The sequence below is a fragment of the Mirounga angustirostris genome, unplaced genomic scaffold (assembly GCF_029215605.1).
Source record: "Mirounga angustirostris isolate CCGP_5_RB_7025 unplaced genomic scaffold, mMirAng1.0.hap1 SCAF_13, whole genome shotgun sequence".
Lineage (NCBI taxonomy): Eukaryota > Metazoa > Chordata > Mammalia > Carnivora > Phocidae > Mirounga > Mirounga angustirostris.
Window position 1 is genome coordinate 91,609,118 of NW_026991721.1, and position 27,240 is coordinate 91,636,357.

The 27,240-nt window shown below is 48.2% G+C and overlaps 1 protein-coding gene across 5 annotated transcripts in view; it reads right to left on the reverse strand.

The window, feature by feature from the left end:
* The window catches only part of UBASH3B (ubiquitin associated and SH3 domain containing B), a 149,101-nt gene that overhangs the window by 29,430 nt on the left and 92,431 nt on the right, over positions 1-27,240 (reverse strand). For 2 of the 5 annotated variants that reach the window (XM_064577314.1, XM_045894814.3), the window contains exons 2-6: positions 12,923-12,976; positions 12,054-12,240; positions 10,951-11,149; positions 7,885-8,054; positions 3,395-3,603 (exon numbers count right to left, since the gene is read on the reverse strand). In XM_064577314.1, the coding sequence (XP_064433384.1) occupies positions 3,395-3,603; positions 7,885-8,054; positions 10,951-11,149; positions 12,054-12,240; positions 12,923-12,976 (819 nt within the window). Of the gene's footprint in view, positions 1-3,394; positions 3,604-7,884; positions 8,055-10,950; positions 11,255-12,053; positions 12,241-12,918; positions 12,977-27,240 lie in introns of those variants that run through there. The other 3 variants (XM_045894816.3, XM_064577315.1, XM_064577316.1) reach the window with 2 other exon arrangements.

Genomic DNA, 27,240 nt, shown 5'->3' on the forward strand with positions numbered 1-27,240 from the left:
GTTCGTACCTGTTAACCTCATCTGTTCAGGAATATTAAGTGTTAACACAGTTGTAGTCTTCGAAATTCATCTTGGGAAAGAACTTTTTATATTCAGCCATATAATAAAGCTGACTGGTTGTGAGGCAAACCGTTTTGTAAATGCTATGATTTTTAATAATTTTAGGACTCTGTCCACTCTCTGAAGTACCCCCTTTGTGTCTGTACATAGACTCATCCCTCCTTGCACACAAAGGTTTCAGAAGCCTCCTACCCTCTAAAAGTGACATGTCAGCCCTCGTGCCTCTCAGAACCACCAGGGGAGCTTTAGAAAATACACGTCTGGGCCCGACTTGTCACAGACTGTGATTCAGCAGATCTGGGGTGGGGCCCAGGAAGCTGCAGCCCAATAGACTGGCATCAGCTAAGTGTGATGTGCAGCCCAAGGGACCTAGTGAAAAAATTAAGCAACTGTAGACAAAGAAAATCTAGTGCTGTTCAGAGTCTGATAGGCAGGTGCTCTCCTTTGCAAACATCACTGTTAAAGAAAATTCCATTTCACTGTCTGATTCATCAAAGCTTTGGGGCCTGAGATGTCTGGATAGATGGAATTGTCTTTGATATCTTGCTTGTACATGTCCCTTAATTTCTTTCCTTTGTTATAGCTGTGAAGACACTGGCAGACTCCCTCCTCTCTCTCTCCTTCAGCTCCGTTGGCAAGGAGAATGCCAACCTCCTTCCCTTCTTTTAAGATTATTTATTTATTTATTTATTTGAGAGAGAGAATGAGAGACAGCATGAGAGGGAAGAGGGTCAGAGGGAGAAGCAGACCCCCTGCTGAGCAGGGAGCCCGACGCGGGACTCGATCCCGGGACTCCAGGATCATGACCTGAGCCGAAGGCAGTCGCTTAACCAACTGAGCCACCCAGGCGCCCACCTCCTTCCCTTCTTAACTGTCATTGTAATCAAAGGACCTGACTCACTCTGGGATAGTTTGGTGCTGTCAGTTCCAGTAAGATAATAGATGCTTTATGTTGAGAGTAGCGGAGGGAGGAAGCTGAAGCCTGATAGCCAGGACATCTTTTCAAGTCCTGAGGGGGGATGCCGGCACCTCCCTAGGATACATCAGTCCTATGGGTGAAGCCCAGAAGGACCAGCCAGCCCCCACCTGCAATTCAAAGGACACGATGGGGCTTCACCAACTGACAAGTATCTAGAGCCACTTAGAACTGGGCAAGATGCCCTAGTATAAGGGTGGTAGGAAAAGATCTCCTTAGAAGGGACTTAGAATTGAGAAGAAGAACAGGGCAGCAAGAAAGAGCTGTGAAGGGTAACTGACCCCTATTGCTTGGATCCCCTCTGCAACTTCCCATTAAGGCAACCGGGTGATTCTGGAGCACCTCTCGGGGCTCTAACCCCTCGAGGCCGACTTTGGTTAGGGGAGAGAGAGATGATCTGTCTTAAGATCTGTCCTTAAGTTGTTTCTGCTTCTGGGGTTAAACAGGAAAGTGCAGTTCTTCTATAGGATCACCTCTGTGGAAGAGACATTTGATTTGACAAGCATGTAGGAGAGGACTGGAAAACACAAGTTGGAAAGAAAAGACAAAAAATCACAAAGCTGATGGCTTTTTAGATTCAGTGTTGTTATATATGTGGCACCAATCAATGTAAAGTCAAGTCCTTTCTTGCTGTCTTAACACCCCTGTGAGGTAAATGCAATTCTTATCGTCATCTTACAGATTAACAAACGGGCTCAGAGAGGTAATGTAACTTGGCCAAGGTCACACAGCTTTTGAGTGGGAGTGTTAGGAATGGAACCCAAGACTACTGGAACAAACACTCAATTCTTGATTATGGTGTCCTAACACTTACTGTGAGTTTCTGAGCAGCCTTGGCTGTGGCAGCTGAGAGTTTAACCTCAGACATGGTTCCCAGGGTGATCTCCTCGCTAGTAATCTATCCAAATAAAAGGAGAGGACACGCAAACCTCCCTGTGATCCATGAACCAGTGTCACCGCGTTTCGGCACGGGCTCTAATTTGGATGGGAGTGGATCTGGAAACACTGATCCGAAATGGATCAGCAGGGCTTCTCACACAGACTTTTCTCCCACATATAGCCTGGCTTTGAAAAAAGTGGGTGCTGTGCATCATCGGACAAAACATCTTAGACCTCCGTGTATTCACGTACATATGCTTCACTTGTTTTTATAGGGATGACATGGTGACTCTGGACATTCAACTCAGATTTCTGGGAAAAAGCAAATGTTTGGGGACCGTGAGACAGCTCTGACCTCCCAATTGTGCTACAAAATGCTCCTGGGCAGGGTGGGAGTGGGCGGTGGGCTGGAAGGAAAAGGAAGGAATGGTGGGGTAGGGGATCATTCAGGAAGAAGATGTTCTTTCCCATCTCTGGGTTTGTGGTTTGTCTGCTTGCCGCTAACTGGGGTAGAGAGTCTTCTTTTCTCCCTCCAGGCAAAACACTTGCTGAAATTGCCCCTCTCTTCTTCTCTTTTATGGCGGTAATAACAATGTTCGACACCCCACACAGCTGGTGCTCAGAGCGTCCGGCTCGCAGCCACGTTGGTACATGGCAAGAGGGAGGAGAGACGAGCCAGCGTGCGCACCCTGGCGAGATGCCCGAGTACGCTGGGGAAGGGCTGGCTTCGAGTGGTTCCAATTAAAAAAGAGAAGGTGCCTCTCGTTCCTATTTTATCTGTCCAGACAAAGCTGGCCATCCGACAACAGGCCACCCAGAACACGGGCCCAGTTTTGCTTGGTGGCAAAACGGCAGTGAGGGATGGGTGGACAGTTATCACTCTAAAGAAGACTGAGGGCCACCATGCGTCTTTTGAAGGTTCTGGCAGTTGCCCATTTCCTTAGATGGTCTCTCTCATCTAGGCATTTATGTGCCCAGTCTGGGGACTTGCTCAGGGTCGCCCAACAAGCTGAGAGTTTAACAGTTAAGTCTCCTGATCCTCGAAAACCCCATCACTCCCGGTCTGGCTGGCATAATGGGAACCTGCCTGCTATTCTGGGGAGTCAGACCACTCTTGAGCAATGACCCAGGACAAAGGGTACAGAAGCCCAAAGGCCATGAAGTCTCAGCACTGGGATGGCCCACACTTCAGCCGGAGAGATGGTCCCTCTAGCTGCCTTGTGTAGTTTCTGATCAGAAACTGAGACGGTTTCACCAAGTGGGGCAGGCAGAGGGCAGGAGAGTGGATCCATCCGTCATTTTTCCCCTGCCCCAAGTCACCCTTTCCTGAATGCCCTGAACCAAAAGCTTTCTTCCCCATGAACCCCTTTCCTGTTGCTGCTGCCCCGTGTGTCCAGGCTCACGTCTGTTTCCCCACGACCTCCCGCCGGGCGGCCGTGTTCTCCCCAAAGCAATGCGCGAAGAACTCAGTCTGCTCACCCATGAAATATCCAGGTGCTGCACTCGTCAGCCTTGGTAATATAATTCTCGGGCAGGAGTCCAGAGCAGCCGGTGGTTAAGGATGTGCCATAGATCCAACCCTCGCTGGTGCTGGTCTGTTCCATCGGAGACATGAAGATGAAGTCCCCGGGGGTCAGCTCCAGCTCGTCATCATTTTGTGGGGTGTACGGGTAGATCACCTGTAATGTCTGAAAGAGGAAGAGAGGGAGGAGGGAGGCCCACATGTGACCCAGTCTGAGTGCCTCCCGGGCACGTCTGTGTGTTCTGCTCTAACAGCGCACACATCCAGATGTTGACATTTACAGGCGCCCCTGGGGTCTGCAGGCTCAGAGCAGATTTGGACTCAGATCAGAAAACATGTCTTTTTTTTTTTTTTTCTTCTTTTCCCCAGGGTATTGTGGATATGTGCCTGGTGCTACTGGATGGCTCCAGACTTTCCTTCGGGCATGTCTGTCTTTCTTTCTGTCAGGATTCAGATAGTTCCTAGAAATTGATCTGCAAGCTCTATTAAGCTGCTATACCAATGGGGTTGGACCTAGTTTTCCCTTCTCCATCTGTTGGGGGAGGCACCGTAATAGACACTTGAAACCCCGCCCATGGAAAGTCAGTCTTCCATATGGGGGTTACAGATGGTCTGGGTGGAGACACTCTCCTTGTAGGAAGGCTTTGGGACCGATGCATTTCCCTTTATATGTAACTCAGGGGCTTAAACAAGACACTCTCTGCCTTCAAGGAGCTTTCTTTAAACCAGCATTTGTCACAAAGACCTTGAAAGAAAAATATCTTTCACAGCCATCGGTGTATACGTCTGTGTAACCGACTTTTACCAGCGAACAGATGGAGACCACGTGTTTCTTCTTTGGGCTCAGAAAGAGCCTTCAGAGCCAACCATAGGGCATGCTGCTCGGCTGACTTATTTGATTTTTTTGCCTCCTTTCCCGGTATATATAAACAGCATCGGCATGAAGATACTTTGGAAAACATTTTTCTACTTTTTCATTAACAGCAAAGGCCCTCAGTAGCCAGGGCAATATTTCCTATCCTATTTATTTCATGTGGGACACAAAGATGGAGATACTTCAACAGTCTTTCCCACAGTCCTGAAGTCATTAGTGGTGGGCTAACTATCCGGGTTGCACTTTCAAGTTTTTAACCTTATTTGGCCCGCCCTTTTCTCATCTGTAAAATAATGTCTGGACTGTAAAAGTTACTGAGACAATCTAAGAAAACTCTTTAGGACAGAGCCTGTGCACAGAAGGTGCATAATTACGTCTCTTGAACCATGACGCCTGATTTTCCTTCTAGCCTGACTCCTGGACTGTGTGCTTGTGAGCGAACCAGCTCGCCGGTGTCACAGTCAAGGAGACCCATCAGAACACTTTATAAAGAATGTCCTTCTGGAATTCTCTAAGGAAAGGCATTGGCAAAAAGCTGTGGATTTTTTTTTTTCCCCCTCGGAGAATGGAAGTGAAAACACACAGAACTCAATTGTACCACTGGATTGTGATTTTCCTTTCACTCAGATGCCTGTTTCTTTCCCTACTCTCTGGTTATCTTTCAGCTCTAGATCTTTGCCCCTGTTTGCCTCCCACCCCTTCCCCTGTCCTCTGCCACATTCGTGCTCAAGCCACCATTCCAAACTAGCCAGGGACGTTTTCTGCTGGGCTGTGAAAACAGCTTAAAAAGCGAAACAAAACCAAACGTGATGATGCACAGAAAGCAACACTCTTTTTCCTGGAACAGGGTGGAGAGAGGCACCAAATCATGGGGGAACAAGTCGAAACTCATGTCTCTTAGATACTCAAACATAGCATAGTTTTGACTAATTATACCTTTGGCCTAGAAGTGTCTTTCCTTTCAGAAACTCAAGGAAAGTGACTTCAGACAAGAACTCATTCCTCCTCTCACTTGGTGGCGGGGGGCGGGGGGGAGTATTCTATCTCCAGGTTACCTCCAGGGAAACTGAGGCACAGCAAAGGTGCATAAGAGACCATGCGTCCTAAGCAGAGGGTAGTTAAGACAACGAGGAGCTCTGATTTATTGAATACCCAATAAAATAAGACATTGTGGCAAATCTAAAATTATAATCGGTGCAGCCCATTCCGCTCACCAAAAGCACATGCAAACAGTCAGCCTACATTTGAGAGCTAGTAGGACATGTGCCTAGTTTTGCACTGCATTATACTTACTCTTTTATGCTTAGCATTTACCTGTAAGAATTGTTGAGTCTATCTCAAAGATATTTTTTCTCCGTTCGTCTGCGGGGGTGGGGGGGAGGGCAGCTGCAGCCCTACGTGATTGTAGGAACCTAACCTCATTGCCTTTGAAGCTCCTTGCCCTCCTCGTAACCACAGAAATTTTGTTGCTGCATGCATGCTGTGCTATTGGGACCTTTCCATTATCTTCTTATGGAGTCCACACAACAGCAACAGTCCAGCAAAATACTATCGCCATTGTATGCATGAGACAACTAAGGACTGGAATGTTCTAGAAGCAGTAGATGTGACCCTAGGGACCGCCGAAGGATCTGGAGCCACATGTGCTTTGTGTGTAATGCTGTCCTTCCTCAGATTTCTATCGCTTGGCATACAGACCTGGCATGGCCCCACGTAATCATTAACACGGAAGACTACGGAACGTACAACTAGGCATTTGCAAATCCAAATCAAAGTGGGAGCCAGCAGAGGGATGAGCCTTAGATGCTTTCCTATGCCTGGCTTGCTGAGTGTCCTTGTCCAAACCACTCTGCTTCTCTGGACATCTGTTGCCTCCCTGGTACCATCAGTCAAACCTGCCTCCTGGGGACAGAAGAAGGCAGGCAAGAAAGGGTGTTTCTATGCAGGGGGGCTCAGGTAAAGCCAAATGACCTCCGAGAGCGAGCTGTATCAGCAGGAACAGTAATAAATGAGCTTTTACAAATAAGAGATAAAAGAGGCCAAGTTATTTTTAGAAAATACTTCACATGGGTGCTTGCTGCCTCTTTCCCTCAGTGCCAATTGAGCAGAATGTGGGTCAGGCAGAAAAGCAATTACCCTTCGAGTTAACTGGAGGGCAGTGTTGATTAGAAGATATTCCTTGTAAAATTCCATTGCCACCTTCCTTCTCTAGAAAGGTGACTTCTCTCAGTCCAGCTGCATGCAACCCTTGACTTTTTTTTCCTTTGTCCTTGTAAGGAGCCCAGTCAGCCACACCTCCCTTGTTATATTTAGGGCTCATCCTGAGCAATTCCAGGAGCTGTCAGAATTCTTAAGTAAGATCAAGTCCAGCCTCCTTGTTGTGTGTCTTTCCAGAAACTTCCATCAAATGACTTGGAAGGAGGACACAACATTCCTGTCAGCAGCATCGGACAAAGCTGCATGTCCCTGACAGTCACAGACCCCGTGCCCAGGCCCTCACTTTTGGTTCATGGGTCGGCTCTTCTCAACATTTCCAAAACAGTGATGAGATTGGCTGGTCTAGACCCCTGAGATCCCAACTGTTTTTCATATGAGAAAAAAAAAAAAAAGTCTAACACGTTAAAAAAAGCTAGGTAAACTGACAAAAATACCAGTGCTTTTGCTGTTGAAAAATTGGGAAACAAATATGGTTTTGTAGTTAAATTGAATGACAAATTTTTCATCAAACTATGTGGCCTTTTTTTTTTTTTTTTTTTGATTGCTTGCTTGGCTTTATTGGTCGGGATCCCTGGGTTCTGGCTTCAGCTCTGGTCCTAAATTGCTAGTTAGCTTTGGATCAGCCAGCTATTCTCTTTGGATCTCAGCTTCTCTGAATATTACTCTTCAGAGTGGCACAGGCTTGTCCTGGAAATCAATAACCGTTCCCTCAAAAGAAGGATGCTAGGGTTATGCCAACCTTTCCACCATGCACTGGGAGGCAGTTGTCCCACTCCCGCCTCCCCCAGGGGATGCACACAAACTATCACAACACGTGGTCTATGTTTTTAGGTTGTGTGTCTTCCTCCCCCCACCCCCAATGCTGGACTCAAACTCCTTGCAGACAATTCTAGTATGTTCCATGGTAACTTACATGCCATCGATACTTAGCAAATATCTAATTATGTGTTCGCAGATTTTTTTTTTTGTATTTCTGTGTTCTCCTTACCTAAGATCTGGATGAGGTCTTTTATGAACACCATGAACTTACAGAATTAAAATGTTTCCAACATACTTTTCTATCCTCCCATGCCATTTCTGTATCAGTCCAGTAAGGTTGGTAGGACAGACAGAACAATGGGGACAGCACACAGATGAGTCACTTGGGACCCAGGGAGGAGGGGTGCAAGCGCCAAGCTTCCCAGGGAGTCAGGCAGAGCCTGGAGAAAATCGTGGGCCAACTGACTCCTGGTCTGGTGCTCACTTCACTGCTTTCCTTTGGTACCCATCTCCCCGCAGCAGTGAGCTGCAAGTGCTCCTGCTTCTGACTGCACCCCTGCTCCTCTGGTAGGGTCAGGAGCCACAGGGAGACATTACCTCATGGTTCGCGAAGCGGATATCTCGCGAGAATATGGTGGCCACCCAGTCGCAGCCTAGTTTGACATCAATGTTCTGGGCTAGTTTCTCCAGGGTGGGTAAGTGGCTGGCTTGGAAGTGGTACGCCAGGGTGACATGCAGCTGCTTCTTATGAGGTTCCACATGGACTTCTGGAAAAAGGAAGGAAACCGTCATTAGGAAGTGGTCATCATAGCACATGGCGGGGCAATTCTGCCTCCCCAGTGACAGAGGAGGGAGTCCCTCGGCCAGACGAAACCCGTTTCCCTCCTTTACAGCAGCAGGGCAAGGGGAGAGGAGAGCGTGAAAAGATCCTGAATCAACCTACAGTCTAGGAGGTTGAGAGCCACTCCTCTGGCTGTTCTCCAGGAACTGTGGATCAGCTGAGAGGTCATCATTTGGGTCGGCTTTTCCTCATAACACACAGATCATCAACAGCCCACCATTCAGATGAGGAAACTGAGACACAAAAGGATGAGCTAATTTATGTAGAAATAAAGAGATTTTGTCATTACATGGGTGTCAGAGCTAGAGCTCCTTCATGTTGAAATCCACTCTCTTAGCTTCTGGGCGGCTCTGATGGAGGAACCAGGACCAGAGGAAAAGATGGAATATTTTCAGAGTTTACAACAGGGTTCCCCAGCAGTATTTGGGCAGAATAATTCTTTGTTGTGGGGGCTGTCCTGTGCGCTGTGGGGTCTTTAGCCGCATCCCTGGCCCCTACCCACTAGATTCTGTAGCACCCCGTGCGTTGTGTTAAGCAAAAATGACTCCAGACATTGCCACATGGCCCCTGGGAGATAAAAATCTCCCTGATTGAAAACCACTGGCTTAAAGTATCCAGACTATTATTCTAAGACCCCGTAAGTAAAAAGAACCAACCAACCTACCTACCCAAGGCAATGGATTTTATTTCTCCTTTGTACATCTCTGCATGGGGGAGATCCATCTACTGTCTAAGCTAGAACACTGCAGAAGATTCAACCAGAGGGGACGTAGGGAATTTGAGAAATTAAGGGGCTTGCTCATGTTTCACGGGGATAGAAGTAGCAGTTGGATCGCTTTCTGTTATACTATGGTGGATTTCTCTGGTGTAAGCCCTATGAGGCAAGGGCTTTCTGGGTCCTGTTCACAATGTATCCCCAGTGCACAGCTCATTATAGGCACGGAGCTCCTTAAACCACCTAGGACAAAGGACACCAAATCTACTTGCTAAAGGAATCTGGGTCTGCCAAAAACTCTAGAATACCGAGGCTTAAGTTCTAGGGCCAAGATGGGATGGCCGGCTCTGCACACAAGGAGGCAAGGAGCTAGAGCAGCTCCACAGGGCAGGGCCACCCAGTTCTCCCAGTCACCACCAGGGGGCCGCACAGGGGCAGGGAACCCAGCTGGCCAGGTTCTTCAAGAGAGTGGCCGCAGATCTCGGAGAGGAGCTGGCCCTCCCCCTCCCAACAAGGGAAGGGAGCAAGGGCCTCTTGCCTCTGTCTCCTCATGTGCCTGCAGAATCGGCCGCAGCCCTGGCTGAGATCCACTTTATGCATTTGTGAAGGATTTGGGTTTGTGGCTACACCACCAGCTTTGGGTCTTGTGACAGTTTTAGTGGTTTTGATAATAGCTACTGTGGGATGAAAAAGAGCCATTTCCCTGAGTTAGAGGGATAGGAACAGGAAATAATTTGCCTCTCTATTATGTTATTTCTTTGAAATATTAAGCTATGAGCTGGTGGGCTCCAGTGACGTCAGGAAGCAGAGCCTGTTCCCTGGGAAGAAGGCGTGCCTGGGGAGGGGCTCTAAGGAGGCCCCCGCTCCCCAAGTAGAAGAGTTACCTCTGGTGCGGGGGGCAGGGGAGGGGTGGGAGCTGGCCAGCTCTGGGCTTCCTCCAGCTTTGCATGTGATGCTCAGATTCAGCTGTACCACCCACACCCAGCTCTGCCCTGGCCTGGCCGGCCTCCACACAGTCCTTTGCACACACCCTGCCCCTTCCTGCCTGCGTTCACACTGCCTGCCCCCCTCAGGGCCCTTCCTCCATTGTAGGGATCATCATCATCCAGTGTGCATTCTCTTTTTTCTCTGAAGTTGGAACCACTCCACCCTGGGATGGCCTCTCTCTTCTCAGAGCTCTGTTATCACAGGTGCTTGAATCTGTCCCCCGGGCCAGGAGAAACCAATTCTGTGGCACGCTTCACAGATAAACACAGAGTGGTCCCCAATAAATACCCATGATTGTGATTTCTCTCTCAAGGGGGCCAACAGAAACCACCCCCTGCCAACTCTTCCCTCCCTCCACCCCACTGTCTGTCTGTCCCACTGCAGGTAAGGCTCTCCTTGACCTAAGTGAGTTCGTCTGTACCTGTTGGCAGACAGGAAAGCTTTGGCAACTTCTCCCCATTTGACCCCCTCCCCTGCCTCCTGCTTCTAAGTCAACACATATCCCAAGTCTCTCTCTCTACGCTAATTCCCTTGACGGGAAATCTCAGTTAGCTTGAACTAAGACCTGCCATGGAAAGAGCAAGAAACATCTTGAAGAAGTGCCACTGTTGGACCAGCTGTTGAGGATTTAAGGGACCCATCTCGTGGGTTTCAGCGAGTTGCGGGCGTTGGCTCTGTGGATTTATTCTTTGATACGGTTTCCACTCACTCTCTCTGCTATCCCACCACCGGTGCACAGCCCTGGGTCCTCACAGAGTGAGCCGTGAGACCAGCCAAATGGCGGGGAGGTTGGGGGGTGGGGGGGAGGAAGGTTCCTTAACTCTGAATGGGAAAGACGATGCAGCTACAAAGTTGCATTTATGGTTCAGTGTGGAAGAGCCATGTGTGTGCCTTTAACTTGGGTGTCGGGGCAGGAGGCTCAGCACAACAGTAGTTGCTGTTTTTAAAAAGGGGGCAAAGAGGTGAAGGCTGTTGCAGGAAAAGGCACTGTTCCTTGTCATGTTCTGCACGTTCCTGCAGGACCCCCGGCTGGCTCCCGGCCCCAGCCCCCTCCTCCATACCTTCCTATCCCTTTCCTTCCCAGTTTTTTGATTCATAGGACCCAGGGCTGTTAGCTCACCGGTTTTGGATGCAGCCTCTGCAGCAAAGTCGGCGGCAAACTTCTTGAGGACCTCTGCGCTGTCTTCCTTCACAAAGAGGCCAATGAAATTGGAGGAGGTATAGAGCTCCAGGGGCAGCGGGGCCGAGAACTTGCATTTCCAGCGACTGACTGTGGTCTGCAGGGCTTCCCCCAGGGCATCCACCTTGCTGTCCTCACACTGGCAGGGGAAGACAAGACGCTTCATTCAGGAGCACGGGGGTGGAGAGCGGGGGGAAGTGTCTCTAAAACTCTCAGAGTTTCTTTGAGAAAGATCCTGGGATGACTAAGAGGAAGTGGTAATCATTTTAATTTTCAGAGTGAACGGTAAGAAAGAAGGTGTTAGGAACACATTTTTACCTTAAAGAGACCGAGAAAAGCTGGGAAAAAAAAATACCTCAAAATAATTTTTTGAAATGTTGTCTTAACATGCTCCCATTCTGCCTCCTCTTGAATATACCTGGATAAACCAGTTCTACTCCTTCTCCACAGCAAACCAAAGTAGATGAAATCTATATTTATTATGGTGAGGGGGATTTAATTTAGTCATTAAGTAAGCTCTGTGATAGCTAGGATGATGGACTGGGTAACCATGGCAAGTCACAGGTATCTGCCATCTCTGGAAGGATCTGGTGAGACAGACATGTGGACGGTATCTGTCCATGAGGCTAAAGTCACTTCCCCCTGTCTGTAGACTACATTTCTTATTCCCAGAGCTCTCATTTCTACTCTTGCAGTGGACAAGGGTGAACACTGTATTCGTTTCATTGCTGTGGCTGCCAGTCCAAGTCCTGACTCAGTGGGTCGGGCTTGTCCCTGGGGTCCTGAGGAACAACAGTCATCGTGATGGCACATCACACCTGCGGTGCTCCCGGGCCTCAGCAGGTATTAGAAAGAGGAGCAAGGGAAAGTACCCATGGACCTTTCTCATTCCGCGCTGGCCCACCCAAGCCTGGGAGCCCGTGACTCTTTCCGCCGGCTGCCTGGGAGGCTCTGGACTCTGATTCCAGGTGGCGAGGTGCTGGCGGGGGTATGGCAGCCGGGCTCCCCAGGGCAGGGGCGGGGGGTGGGGGTGTGTGGCTCACCATGAAGAACTGGCAGAGGGTGATATGGGGGAAGATGTTGTGTGCCTTGTTCTTCCCGCAGATCTGCTTCGACTGTTGCCAAAAGTCGGAGAGCTTCTGTGCTAAGGGGCCGGTGGGTCGGAGGTAGAGGACGTACTCCCGGGGCAGGGGGTCATCCAGGAAGGGGTCACCGACATGAGAGAACAGCCTGCCAGAGAGAGAGAAGGGAGCCCAACCGGCCTCACTTGAGAATAATGGAAGGGAAGGAAGACCCAAAAGAGCTCCACCCTCCGGATGCTCCGTACCCCAGGCACTGCCAAGGGATGGGTTTTCATTTCCGTGCTTTAAAAATCCATCCCTCAAAGCTCATGCTGCATGACCCACTCTCAGATGCACCAACTTCTCTGCTCTTGCCTGTCCTAACCGCATCCACATCCCACAACTCGCTCAAAAGTCCTAAAGTCACTCCAGATAAACTGTAAATCCCTTCCCAGCTGTCCCTTCAGTTCAGCCTACCATTAAACCCACATGCCCCCCAAACAAGGCAGGTAGGATTTTTTTTTTTTTTTTTTAATGGATTTACCTAGCATCCACATACCCTAAAGTGTATCTTTAAGAGACCAACAGGGGCAGATACTGTGATAAGGGCTCTATCTTGGACATGCTTTGAATTGCTTTAAACAGCTTTAAGGAGAAGCACACCCTGGGGCTGGGACAGGGGAGGCAACTGGCTTGCTAGATGGGCTTGTCACATGGTCTTTTGGCTCATCCCCCACCCCCCCCCCACCCCCCGCCCAGTCCATTCGAGAAAGGCTGCACATCCCTGCTCATCCACATCCACTCGGAGTTAATTATATGCTATTTTCTCTATTTATTTATTTCATACCAACCAGTCACATGCTGCTTGAACACTTCTTCCTCCTGTGGATGCCAAGGCTTTTTGTCTGGAAGAAGAAATCAAATTGCTATTGTTAGTATTTTTAGCCTCCTGTCAGCTTTTCTCACTATCGCAGCAGCTAGAGTGTGAAGCGGGCGACATCACAGCCTCCTCAGCGGTGTGGGGGAGACACCTGCAGCAGGAATCCCCCTCCTCCAACCAAGGGTCATAGCAAGGCATGTGGAAATTAGGACTTGTAATTAATTTCCATGTAATTAGCACTGGATTTGCATGCAGCCTAACAGCCGTGCAATCTATTTTGAGCAGTTTCTGCATTAGAATTTTATTTTTGCTACCCTAAAGGTGGTCATGTCTCGGTTTGTCCTCTTTCCTTTTCACCCACTCCTACTGACCCAGATGCCCTGCTGAGCGGTTTTTTTTACTTGCAGCCCCTTGGCAAAGCACGTTAGAAAGTGGGGCTCAGGCCCACAAGGACATTTACTTTGGTTCCATTCAGTGACTCCTCCCACCCACCGCCAACTACCACTACCAGCCTCAGGCTAGATCACAATCTCCCCACGCTTTTAGACCTCTTTGGGGACAGCGCCGCCATCACTCCCCCTGCTGGAGAACCGGAGTCAAAGCCCTATTACTGGAGGGGCCGTGTCACAGGAAGGCGACCGTGGCAAGGACCTTGAGCACATGCATACGAGGACGGAGGAGAGTGTCTGAAATCTGGGGCGTCCAAGAGCTAGAGAGTCCTGGGTTTGTATCCAGCTTTGCTAGTCATCCACCGGTTCTGCCTTCATGCTATGTTTGCTCACGGAATACTTACTGAACTGCGACTATTTTGCCAGCACTGTGCTAGGCTTCTAGGCACACCGTGGAAAACAAGACCTAGGTGGTCCCCGCGCTCCTGGAGTTTTGGGTCGAGCTGGCATGAAAGCATCACGGTACAGATAATGAATTACACTGGTGGTGAGTGCAATGAAAGGAAAGCACAGGGAGCCCTAAGGACATAAGACAGGGACATCGAACTCGGGTTGAGGGGTCAGGGAAGGCTTCACTGAGGAAGTGACATTTTGAGTGGGATCTGAAAGAGCGTAGACTCCTCTGGGCAGGGGTGGGTGGGGTGGTTGTGGTGGGGGCAGACACTTCGTACATCTACTCCAGGGAGGGGTGTCCATAAGGAGCCTTGAACTCTTGCCCGATGCCATGGAGGTGATCAATAAATGACCGTTCCCGTCCCTTATACCCCACAGATTTGGCTTCCTTGGAAGAGGGAGAAGAGGGGAGGGAATTCTAGTTTTTTTTTTTTTTTAAAGATTTTATTTATTTATTTGACAGAGAGAGACATAGTGAGAGCAGGAACACAAGCAGGGGGAGTGGGAGAGGGAGAAGCAGGCTTCCCGCCGAGCAGGGAGCCCGATGTGGGACTCGATCCCAGGACCCTGGGATCATGACCTGAGCCGAAGGCAGACGCTTAACGACTGAGCCACCCAGGCGCCCGGGAATTCTAGTTTTAGTTGACACTCTCCGAGCACCCTTTTTTCAACTGGCTGCTGCAACCAGCAACCCCTCCTTCCATCTCCTGGGCTTTCTATGGAGTAACCAGAAGGGCTGGTGCTGGGAATCCTGGGGGTGCGATCGGCAGGAACCTCAGATCATCTGTGAGCCCGGCTCCTTTACCTCCCACAGGGAGAGCTCAGGGGAAGGAAGTAACGTGCTCAGAGCAGCCCGGCCACGGCAATGGCTCAGTGACTCTTATCCACCACCCCAAGATCAGTGAAATACCTTTTCCCCCATGAAAATCTGAGCACCAACACCAAATGATCAGGATTAAGCAATCTACTCAGCGTTACAGAAGCAAGCCTGCTTGTAGTAAGACGATGTTATGGAGAAGCGAGACAGACCCCTCGGAACCAAAGCTGGTGCAGAAAAGGCTGGAAACACAGGGACACCCCCCCCACACACACACACACTCATCCCACACCTGGATAATTGCTGCCATGTCACCAGCCCTGTTTCCTTTACCACTTACAGAGGCACACATCTTAGGCTCTTTCTGGATCCAGAAACTACATACCCGTGAAAGAATGCAAATCATCGTCTTTTAGGTTAGAGTCTCCGAGGAATTAAATTCACCCCCCCAAAAAAGACCCATTGTTTCAAAAACTAGGAAGAGAAAAACTCATTTGTGATACAATGTGCTATTTATGTAAAGGATCCAATTTCTTTCTTCTTTTTTCCCTGGGCCCTTCCCCCAGCGAAATATATCTGACCGAAATCTAATTCATTTTTCTTTAAGCACTAGGACTATCCTCTGGAAATGAAAGATCTAATTAAGTTATGGTCCCCATAACTCAAAAGACAGGTTCTGGAGAGGGTTCAAAGATATAATTGAGAAAGATAATGAAAGGTTTGGGTGATAAGGCTTTGATGAACGATTAAGAAAACCCAAGTTCTTCTTTCTGAAGAACACAAGTCTGAGAAGGCTTCAATTTTATGGAAGGTTCTCGCCTCTGATGTACCTTCTCTAGTCAGGGTCAGCCGAAGTAACATCAGCTTTGGCTATAGCACAAAGGTCTCAAGTCAGATACCAGAAAGAACTTTCTCTCAGGAAGGTGCTAAAAAAGTGTGTGTGTGTGTGTGTGTGTGTTTCCTTTTGGGGGAGAAGAAAGTTTCTGGGAAGCCATTACTGATCTGAAACAGAGGTATGTGATTCTCTAGGCAGCATGGTGGTATGAGTAAAATCACCACTTCCCTAGGGTCACAAGCCGCAGGCGGAGAGTTCTGTTGCTCCTTCACGCACTGCCAGGATGACAATGATTTGGGTTGAGTGTGTTCCCAGAGCTCTGCCCACAGAACAGACTGAATGCGGGCAGTGGCAGAACACACCTCCTCCCTCCATCCCGCTGAAGAAAGACTGGTGCGATAGGGCTCCCACCTCCACAGCTCACTGATGGGGCCAAAGCGGGGTGTGCGGGCTGGACCCCAAACACCAGGCTGAGCCTGAGCAGGTGCTATGCTCAGAGTGACTCAGAAGCTGGCAGACTGTCGGAGACCTCGAGCAGGTAAAGGCAGAGTATCCCGTTAAGCCCAAGGGTGAGGGGTCCGGCCACTGGGTTGCAGCAGCTGATTATTCAGATGGGACCCGTGAGCTACAGTTGTTACCAGGGAATGCACATTTGATCTCTCTGACCCTGGCCCCGGTTATGTCTAGGGTTCATTCTCAGCAGAAGTGGAGGGGGGGGGAATAATGCCAAATCTGATGTCCTGCTAATGGGGAAGAAGCGCTGTGAGAAGCAATGGCTCAATGAAAAACCCAGGCAAGCAGCTGGGAGCACAGTAGCCCAGATGGGAAGAAGCTGCAGCACCCACCGAGGGCCTTGCTTCGATCTGGCTGGGGTCCTTCCCACTGTCTGCTCTTAGCTCTGCTGAAGTTTTGGTTCCAGGTTGGTCTGGCCCCAGGGCCGTGGCTCTGCCCCAGCACCAGGGTCACAGAGATGCCTTAAAGGAGGCTGGAAAGGAAAAATCCCTTTCCGGTTTGCCTAAGACAAAGTGGCATTCTTTCTTCCCTCCTTCGCTTCCTCCCCAGGAACTCGTACCAGGAAACCAAAAGAAAACCAAATACACAACCAAGAGTTTAGATCAGAAAGCTACACTCGATATAAAGTTTGACTGGTGGGTGTCCTTTTGGAGACCATCACCTCTGCGTCCCGTGCTTGGGTTCGGCCGCATGGGTGAGTCCAGCAAGATTCCTGCTCCCTCCCAGGTTCACAGGTGTTGAGCTTGACTGGGATGTCCTGTTTAATTGTCACCCAGGCTGGTCTTCTCTGCAACCACCCTGGTTCTCTGGGGGTTCCACTGTGCCCTCTGGCCCCCTGGGCAGTTCAGTTCAGTTCCTCTCAGCCGAACACCAGTGTTATGTCGGGTATTGTATTAGCACTGGGCATATAAGGAAGAGGAAAGAGGGTTTCTGGGGCTGAGGTTCTTAAATTGTACACCAAGCTACCATAGGTTGGGAGCCAGCAGCAAACTGCGAGAGGTGCCATGGGGTATTCTAAATTTTTGAGGGAAACATAGCAATCTCATGTGTTAAATATCCCATAAGCTACTGGCTTGAGGGAGTTAGTTTCACTATTAGATTGTGTTCCATTCTTCTTGATGTCATTTCTTTGTGAAGCTGGAATTTTGGTAACTGCTATAATAAAAAGTACCCAGGAAAAAACAGTGTGGAACAGGAGAGGACAGTGGCAGTGTCCAACCTGATTCTAAGGTTTGGACAGTTGTGCAGTGCCCAACAGACACACACGTCCCATTAATAAGTAGTTGTGGTCATTAAAGAGTGAAATAAAATATTTTTCTTTCCATTTTGTGTATTTTTCACATGGCTCTTAGGCTGTTGGGGGTAAATACTCATTAAGTTGTTTGGATCTAACTGCTAAATAAACAGAACTGTTAGGTATTTATGTTGGCCTACATGCTCAATGTAAAAATGACCGAGATGCTAAAGTGTTGTGAACTGAGGAAGTTTGGGAATCTGTCCTAGAAGAAATGACATTGGTTAGGATCTTAAAAGTGGTGTAAGAGGTGGCTAGAGAAAAAAAAGGGCATTGGAAGTAAAGCGAATAGCAGGAGCTAAGATATGAAGACAGGGAATGCAGGGAAATTAATTTGGTGACACTGGAGCAAAAGACCTGGAAGAAGGTTAAAGAAGCTGCAAAGGCAGACAGGGGACAGCTCACAAGTGTCTGTGCCATTTGAAAGAGTTTGGACCCAATCACAGTACACGTTGGGGAACGACGGGGAGGACAGTTAAGGTGGAGAGACATGATCAGATTTGCATGTGATGTGTGGCCCTAAGGGAGGTCAAAGCGTATGCCAGAGGCTCTTTGGAAGGCCTTGGCAACAGATCAGAAGGGGGACGTTGAGAGGTTGAGCCAGAACGACAATGGGAATATTGGGAAACTGGATGGCTGATTGAACAGAGCTTGGAGACTGGTGAGGGACGGTAGCTTAAATGTCTGTGTGGATGAGTGAGAATACAGTACAGACAAGTCTGGGCTGAGGTGAGGGTCAACAATTTCCGTTATTGTTCTATGCTGATAGCTAGACCAAGTATCCTTGCCAGCCGCCGGGTCTAGTTGTGGAAACAAGATTCCTAAAGCTTTTTTCTGTTCGCTTAACTATGAGTCCTTGTCTCTTTCTGTTTGTAAGCCAGACATTTCTTTTAGGCTACTCAGTGAGTTTCTATTTCCCGTCTAAGGAGTACCTTTAGCTCCTAAATCACTTAGTACTGAGATCAGTAAATACTCAAGGCATCCCTGGCTCAGGTAGACAGGTTGGCCCAGACTCCCAGGTCCTCCAGGGTGGCTCATCTCTATGTGCCTTCAGAAGAGAGTCCTTCCCCTATTTTATGACACTTGACAAAACTCAAATATCTGACACCTGAATCAAAAGGCAATAAGCAACAGAAAACAATAAACAACGGAAAACAAGCAACAATAAATATAAAAGGAAATATATTCCCTTAAAGCAATAAGACCTCAATTCAATTAAGTAGAGCATTGCACTGACTGTCCTTGGCTTTGGATTGCTGACCAACACATACCGGTGCCCTCCAGATTCTGTTTGCCCTGTGCTTTGGTTCTCTGTGACCAAAAACTTAGTTGTATCAGAAAAGAAAAGACAAGAGGTCAAGTCTGTAATCCTCCAAGTGGATGAAACTCCCCATGCAATGACAATTAGATCTTTCCTTCACATAGCTAAGACGATCGCAAATATTAGAAATATTTAACGTTCACCGTAGGACTTAAAAAAAAAAAAATGCTCTCAACCTCCAGGATACCAGTTGTTAAATTTTCCACATCTAATACTTTGAATTCAATTAAAAGATGACCTAATTAATCAGACACCTCATTCCCTTTCCTCAGAATTAGTTTAATGATCTACACCAGACTAGGAGTGCGCAAAACTTAGGTCGAACCCACCTTCTATTTTTCTTGGTTGGAGAGTCCAGTCATATCAAGGGGCCACTGGTTCCACTAAATGAAGTTGAGGGATTCTTTTGGGGTGTATTTGAAAAACAGACATTGTTTTGTGGCATAGTTTTAGATAGAAATATCAGGGGCTTTTATTGTGCTCTATGGAGAATTGCCTGCTCAGCGCAGACCTTCTTCACGGGAGGATTTGAGGTGGCTTAATGGCCTGCCTGAGGCTGATGGCAATCCTGAGAACAGAGGCAAGCAGGTGACTCTGTATCCGTTTCTCCAGTAGGAGAAAAACAGTAAGTCAATAACGACTGGAGGCCTTCCATGCCCCAGGCACTTCACAGACTTAAACCCTCATGAAAAATGGTGAAACTGGTATTGCTAAGAAGTCTCCCTGGACCTGGGCAGCTCTCGCCTGACAGGTCAGCTGTCTGGTCATCTCTGTGGTTGTCCCAATCCAGGGGCTGGTTCTGGAGGCTGTGGCCGAGTTCTGAATCAGTGAAAGAAGTATATTGAATAGCTGAAGCACTGAGCCTATAGCCCTGGGAAGCATTTCTGCCAATTGCCTCCAAGCTTCCTGTTCTCTGGAAACCCAGGGTGAAGTGGCCCCTATCCCTCTTGTTGGGTATGATGGTGGAAATCTGCTCCTGTCTCCTGGGTGCCCTCCAGGTTGGAATGGGGTTCCTTGGCAGAAGAGGGCTTTGGAGATGTTGAGAATATTAGCGTCTATCTTCCTAGGCATTTACCTCAGCTTAATCAGCAGAGACCTTCCCTCTTATCCTTCAAATAAAAGTGAGTAAAGCCAAACCTATTCTCTGAAGAAGCAAATCTAGACATGAAGAAAGCTTTTAGGACTAAAAAACAAAATCCAAAAAAATCCCTGCTGATCTAAAAGGGAGAAGTTCCCCCAATTATCTTTTCTGTATGTATCAGAAATGATTTGCTTCTCAGGCTTTTGCTTAATACCCATTCATCTTGGATTCTAACTTTCTCCTCTGGTGAAGGTTTGGTTCCACCTCAAACTGTAACCAGCCTGCTTCCTCTTTCTCTCCTGTTGGGTTGTTTCAGGGATGGAGCATCGCCCATGTGCAGGGCGGTAAGGTGTGAGGATGGGATGGACACAGAATACGGAGCAGACGTGAGTCCAGGCCAAGGATAGGAGATGCTTACAGAGCAACCAACTTAATCCTCTGAATGCACATACAGCTCTTCTCATCCATCACTGCCCATTAACCAAGACTTCGCTTTCTGCCATAGTTACCCTCTCAGCTACCAGTGGCCGATAAGATCCATATAGATCCAGTCCTGCCTTTAACTGATGGTCAGAAGCCAAACTAATATTGGGGAACATTTGAGGAACAGCTAAGAACCACATAAGCCCAGGAGCAGCAGAGGTGGTATTTTAGCCAAACCTTTTTGGCAGAAGTAAAATCAAGGACTGGTCAAATACTGTAGCCCCAGTGGGTCCCTGAAGGAGCTGAGGCATGGGCACGGGTTTTCAGGTGCTCTTTCCCCAAAGGAAGTGATTTCCCAATTTGATGCTTTAGTTTTTCGTCTTCGAAGAGAAAGGGATGAACGCCCACATAGGGAGGTTGAGCAAGAAAGATGTGGCATCTATAAAGTGTTGTGAGGTCCTCAGAAGCAATCGTAAGTAATAAACTGGGATTCTAGAGACCGGATGGTCCATTCCTCCTTATGACCAGACCAGGCAAGTTTGTACTTCCTTCGAGGCTCCCCCTTGAGGGAATCTTTCTTCTTCTTACAGACCTTAAGGGGACTCCACAAGATTTCTGGATTACCTAATGGCCCTTGTGTTCAAAGTTCTTCTGTGAGTCTGGACCCTTTTCAACTGTGCCCAAACTCATGCCACCTTTTCTGGACCCAGTAGAGTTGGGCGCTCTTTCCTACATAACGAAATAATGTATTCCATTCCTTTCACACAAGCAATTCCAGCTACTTTTTTGGTCACCAAGGCCAGTAAGATAGGCTTGCAAGAGGCTGGGAGGTTTCAGTTTAGCAACCTCATCTCTGAGGCGTCTGCCTTCTGTGGCCTCCTCCCCATGAAGCTGAAGAAGGCCAGTGGAGAGGCCCGTCAATAAACATAAACCATAATGGCCCTACCCATTTCCTTTGGAGGAAATGAACCTAATGGAGAAAGATATATTGATCAGAAAGACCCAATTTCAGAATCAGTCTCCTGGCGGTGAACCCTTTCAGTGAGCAGGGGCTAATGGCCTGGGCTTTCAGCTGCTGTGGCCTGTTTGAAAGCTGTACATCTAACAATCAATGGGATATCAAGCCTGCCAGGGGGCCAGGGATGCTACCCGCAAAAGGCTGGCCAACAGGAAGGAAAATGCCGCGGGCTTTTTTATAAAGCTAATCAGAGAAGGGGAGAAAAAAAATGCCGAGCTATTTGGGGGCTTTAAGGCCTTCCAGTTGAAGAAATCCAACCTGTGGTGACACCGCTCTTTCCCTTCTATCAGCAAGACTCTATTTTCCAACCCATAAAGAGCCCATTAAGCAGCTCTCTTCGGGGGGTGGTTAGCAGGGAAAATGCCGCGTAGGTTCCTCGATGTTTTTCTGTGGCGGGGCCCAGCAGCCCATATGGAGAGGCCTTGTTTTGTTCTTGCTAAAAAGGGGCTGGAGCTCTGGCTTCTGCTGCAGGGAGGCAGCAGTTTGTAATTGGGAAACCAGCCATTAGACCATGGGTGGTGACATAATAAAACACGTTTCTTTCCGCCTCTGTTGTAAGTCTCCCTAGGATCTAGACAATACCTTCCCTCCAACCCCCCAAATCGATGAGTTTTTGCCCAGAGACACAAGCAGAGTGTGTGTAGTATAAAAGGAGGAGATTTTTGGGAGCCCAACCCTGACTAGTTGTGGGACTATGGACCAGTTCATTAAGATTCATTTTCCCTGTCTCTTAAATGGGGATAACAGTACCTACTTCGCAAGGTAGAATGGGGATTAATATCCCTATCATATACTCTATCTGAAGAGCTCAGCACAGCCTCCGGCATGTACTAGGCACTTAAAGATAACGCTGCCCACATGCCTCTGCATGTTGTCTAACGATCTTTGCCATTTTCCTAGAATAGATGTAAGTTCCATGTTAATAGGTATATTCCAAGACTGGGCATCAGAAGACCCAGATTCGGGGATGCCTGGGTGGCTCAGTCGTTAAGCGTCTGCCTTCGGCTCGGGTCATGATCCCAGGGTCCTGGGATTGAGCCCGCTTCGGGCTCCCTGCTCAGTGGGAAGCCTGCTTCTCCCTCTGCCTGCCACTCCCCCTGCTTGCGTTCCCTCTCTCACGGTGTCTCTCTCTGTCAAATAAGTAAATAAAATCTTTAAAAAAAAAAAAAAAGACCCAGATTCGTTCACTGCTAAAACAGTCTAAACCCACGGAGCACAGTCTTGAGGAGCATATGGGATTTGCAGTGAGAGGAAAGTTTTCCAGGCAAAAACACAAGAAAAGGCGCAGAGGGGCAATCAGCCCAGGATGTGTGGCTCTTGTAGGGGAAGTCTGCTGGAGAGGGGGACACAAGCCAGGCTGTCCGGAGGCGGGCAGAGGGTTTCAGGTTAGATCAGGAGGGAAGCTGAGAGTCACTGAGTGGCTGTGAGCCCCAGAGGGACAGTTTTCACTCACTGAAGTTACCTGAGGAGTGACAGCCCTGAGCAGGGGGTCAACAGTCTTCGTGCATTAGGGAGAGCCTGACCAGGGTTCCCCTTTTCCCTCTAAGATCCTCAGTTACTGGTGTTCCCTGTGGGGCTGCTGAGCTGTACTCATCTCTCCCCCCTAAAGTACTTCCCAAGGGAACAGGATAAACGTTCCAAAAGTTCAACCATTGCACCTGCTGAGCTATGGCTGAACTGTTCCCCAAGAAACAGGATCAGAAGTTACCTCTGTTTTGCCCGAGGACAGCACAGCAAGCCAGGGACAACAATGATTGCAGAACCAGAGTAAATGAAATCATGAATGTTATAGTAACACTTGGCGCAGTCCCCTGCCTATAATGGGTACTCAGTAAATATGGCCATGATTTATATTTTTAGGACCATCTCCCTCTCCAGGAACTTTACCATTTTTGCATGCTTTCATACATTTTTCCTCCTCTAAGAGATACCTGACGATGGAGTGTGGGTTGGTGCCGTGCCTGGAGGCTTCGTTCAGTTCCACAGTTAAGGCAGCAAGGGACTGTGCTCAGTCCAGAAGATTCTGTTTTTAGGTTACGGGTTCTATAGAAAACCATGGAAATCAGGCACCCCTGGCAGGGCAATGTCTGTTGTGTAGAGTCTCCGGGTCCCCGCAGAGGCAAGTCCAGCTGGTGGGGGGCAAAGGTGTCCACCAGATAAAAGAAGGTGTGTCCCTGTGGGACCTGGAGAAGGCGGGAGGTTAATACAGAGCCACGGCGAGCCCGCAGACGCCTTTTGGGCTGGCGGCCCGGGGCAGGCGTGCTTGGAGACACATGGAGGGCAGGAAAGCCACTGCAGGAAGATACAGAGCCGTGAGAAGTCAGTGACTGCCCTCAGGGAGGCAGGACATGCCCAGGAAAAGGAAGGAGCTCACTGATATAAAAATATGGTGTATAGCACCAGCACCACTCTAGTGAAGACGCTTTTTAAGACTTTCATGTAATCTCCGTGGATCCTACCAGCCCTGGGAGGGAGGCAGATCATCGTCATTATTTTTCTGTCACAGAAGAGGAAAAGGAGACAACAGAGAGGGGAAGAGGCTCACACAGGAGCATAGGGCGGAGCTGTGACCGGGACTTCGGCCTGCTTCTCGGAGTCTGGAGCTCGGAGGTACGCCCGGGGCCTTGGGAGGGTGGGGGTGGGGGCGAGAGAATGGGAAGGGTCTGCGCTCCAACAACTGGCAAGTGGGATTTCAAACACAGAGAGGGTGCAACTCCCCAGCCCGCTCCCCCCCGCAAAAAAAAAGAGATCTAGGAAAAAGAGATGAAAATGAGGAGTCATTTCAGGTTGTAGAGGTCATTTGTTTTCTTCTTCTATTTCCATCTCTTCCCTCTCGAAGCCACTAGAAGCAGCTAAAAACACTTAAACATGGATGAGTTTTAGTGCTTCGAAATGGTTTCAGCCTGAAGCTACATCAGAGGCGCTGACTCAACACTGATGGGCCAGAGGAGAGTGCACAGACCCAACAGAGCGACTGTCACCACTTGAGCCTCTTCACATAAGCGGTGTGTCAGCTAACAGGTACTGAGTGTTTACCAGGAATAGGGCACTGCACTAAACATTTTATTTATTTATTTTTTTAAAGATTTTATTTATTTATTTGAGAGAGAGAATGAGACAGAGAGAGAGAGCATGAGAGGGGGGAGGATCAGAGGGAGAAGCAGACTCCCTGCTGAGCAGGGAGCCCGACGTGGGACTCGATCCCAGGACTCCAGGATCATGACCTGAGCCGAAGGCAGTCGCTTAACCAACTGAGCCACCCAGGCGCCCTGTGCTAAACATTTTATTTATTTATTTGAGATAGAGAGAGGGAGAGAGAGAGCCTAAGAGGGAGTAGGGTCAGAGAGGAGAAGCAAACTCCCCACTGAACAGGGAGCCCGATGCAGGACTCGATCCCGGGACTCCAGGATCATGACCTGAGCCGAAGGCAGTCGCTTAACCAACTGAGCCACCCAGGCGCCCTGTGCTAAACATTTTAAATATAAATGATCTCATTGGCTCCTCACTCAACGCTTTGAGGTTGGCGCCATTATGTCCCTCACTGAGCAAGGCATAGCGAGGTGGTAGAGCTTGGGCCAGGTCCATCAGCTGAAAAGAGGAAGGCGTGTTGTTCACGTGTGGCTCAAGCCACGGGGCCATGCGTCTTCCCCAGCGGATGGAGGTCGGCGCCAGCCGTGACCACTGTTTCTGGATCATGGTAAGGTGAAGCACAGTGACAATCTTCCATGGGAACTTTCTATAAAACCCAACACCTAGGGCACCTGCCTAGGTGGCATCCGACTCTTGATTTCGGCTCAGGTCCTGATCTCAGGGTCGTGGGATGGAGCCTGAGGGCTCCACATTCAGTGGAGATTGAAGATTCTCTCTCTCTCCCTCTGCCCCTCTCCCCTGCTCTCTCTCTCTCTAATAAATAAATAAATCTTTAAAGAAAACCCAACACCTGACAGTTCACGCGTTTGTACATTCAATTAAACATTCCTTCGATGAACATGTATTGTAGTGAGCTCTGTAGCCAGACACTGTTGAGAGCTGTGAACATAAAAATAGGAAAACATGGCCCCTGCCTGCCCATAAGGGAGCTTATCATATGACCACTTCAACAAATGGATGGCTATTTGGGGCGCCTGGGTGGCTCAGTTGGTTAAGCGACTGCCTTCGGCTCAGGTCATGATCCTGGAGTCCCGGGATCGAGTCCCGCATCGCACTCCCTGTTCAGCAGGGAGTCTGCTTCTCCCTCTGACCCTCCTCCCTCTCGTGCTCTCTGTCTCTCATTCTCTCTCTCTCAAATAAATAAATAAAATCTAAAAAAAAATAAAAGTGCTAGAAAACGTACTGAATGGAGCACTGGGTATTATACGCAAACAATGAATCATGGAACACTACATCAAAAACTAATGATGTAATGTATGGTGATTAACATAACATAATAAAATAAAATAAAATTTAAAAAGTGCTAAAAAAAAAAACAAACAAAACAAATGGATGGCTATTTGGAAAGAGAAGGAAGCGAACATTAACAGGGTACCTCTTACATGCTGTGCAATTTACAGGTATCTTTTTTTTTTTTTTAAAGATTTTATTTATTTATTTGAGAGAGAGAGAATCAGAGAGAGCACATGAGAGGGGGGAGGGTCAGAGGGAGAAGCAGACTCCCTGCTGAGCAGGGAGCCCGATGCGGGACTCGATCCCGGGACTCCAGGATCATGACCTGAGCCGAAGGCAGTCGCTTAACCAACTGAGCCACCCAGGCGCCCAATTTACAGGTATCTTATTTAATCCTTAAACCAGTTTGGTGAGGTGGGTATTACTGTCTCCATGTTACACATGATGAAGCTCTGGAGTAGAAAGATTAAGAACATTGTTCAAGGCATACAGTTAGTGACAGTTCTGGGATCAAAACAGGTCTTATTTAATTTTTTATAAGAACATGATATTTAATTTCTTTCGTAGACTGCTTCCTTGTATGTACTTAGGCTAACACTAAGTGAATTGCTCTTCTCCGCACATTCACATTTCCTGGAAGAAAGAAGCCATTAAGTGTTGTCACTTGGTGGCAGAGGCAAAGCTGGGAATAAATAGCTGGGACTGAAAATTCAAAATATATAATAGTTATCAAGAGTAGGGACTCTCATTTTCTGTTTTTGACATTTTTCCCCCCAAAATACCTTAGCTGTATCCACAGGGTTTGATATTCACAGATGTTTATGAAATAAATGATTATACATATAATTACAAGTGCAAGTTGGCACACACACATTAAAAACTGATGTCCAGTAAGTTTTATCAACTATTAAGTTATTTCACGATGGTGCGATCAAACCTTTTCATGGCAGGTTCTGATCAATAACCAGTTCACGGATGCCCAACACATCGGTGGCAAAGCCCAGACTAAACTCCATCCTCTAACTTCATTTGAGCTTTGCTTCCAACAAATTCCACTGAAGGAAGGTCAGATCAGGTCTTATTTTCAAACTCACATGTCAGTCCCCACACCCCCTATCCGCCCCTTGTCTCTTCCTCCATTGAATGAGATCAGTTTCTTTTCTTTCTTCTTTTTTTTTAATTTTATTATGTTATGTTAGTCACCATACAATACATCATTAGTTTTTGATGTGGTGATCCACGATCCATTTTCGCATAACACCCAGTGCTCCATGCAGTACGGGCCCTTCCCAGTACCCATCACTGGGCTAACCAATCCCCCCTCCCCCATCCCCTCCAAAATGCTCTTTGTTTCTCAGAGTCCACAGTCCCGAATGAGGTCAGTTTCAAAAGGAGTATATGTGGGTAAACAACAGTAAGTCCTGAATTTGAAGAATTCAGCTGAGGGTCTTTGACCAGGAGAATGGGTTATTACCACGGGATTCTTGGGTGGACTTTGAAGGAGAACATAAGGTGGAGGGACACCACTGAGTCTTACAGGTGTCCCAAACTCCACCAAAGCGAATCTGTCCCAGGTCAAATCCCACTGCGCTGACTGCTTATTTCAAGAGATTTGTGGAGATTAAAATGCAAAGTAGAAAAAGAAGGGGACAGTCTCGGAGTTTGCTGAATGAGGTGATGGCCGATATATATGTGATGTGAAGGGGCAAAAAGAGGCGTCAGTAAGGGTTGCAGGGATTCAGAGCAAAGGGGATTGGCTACT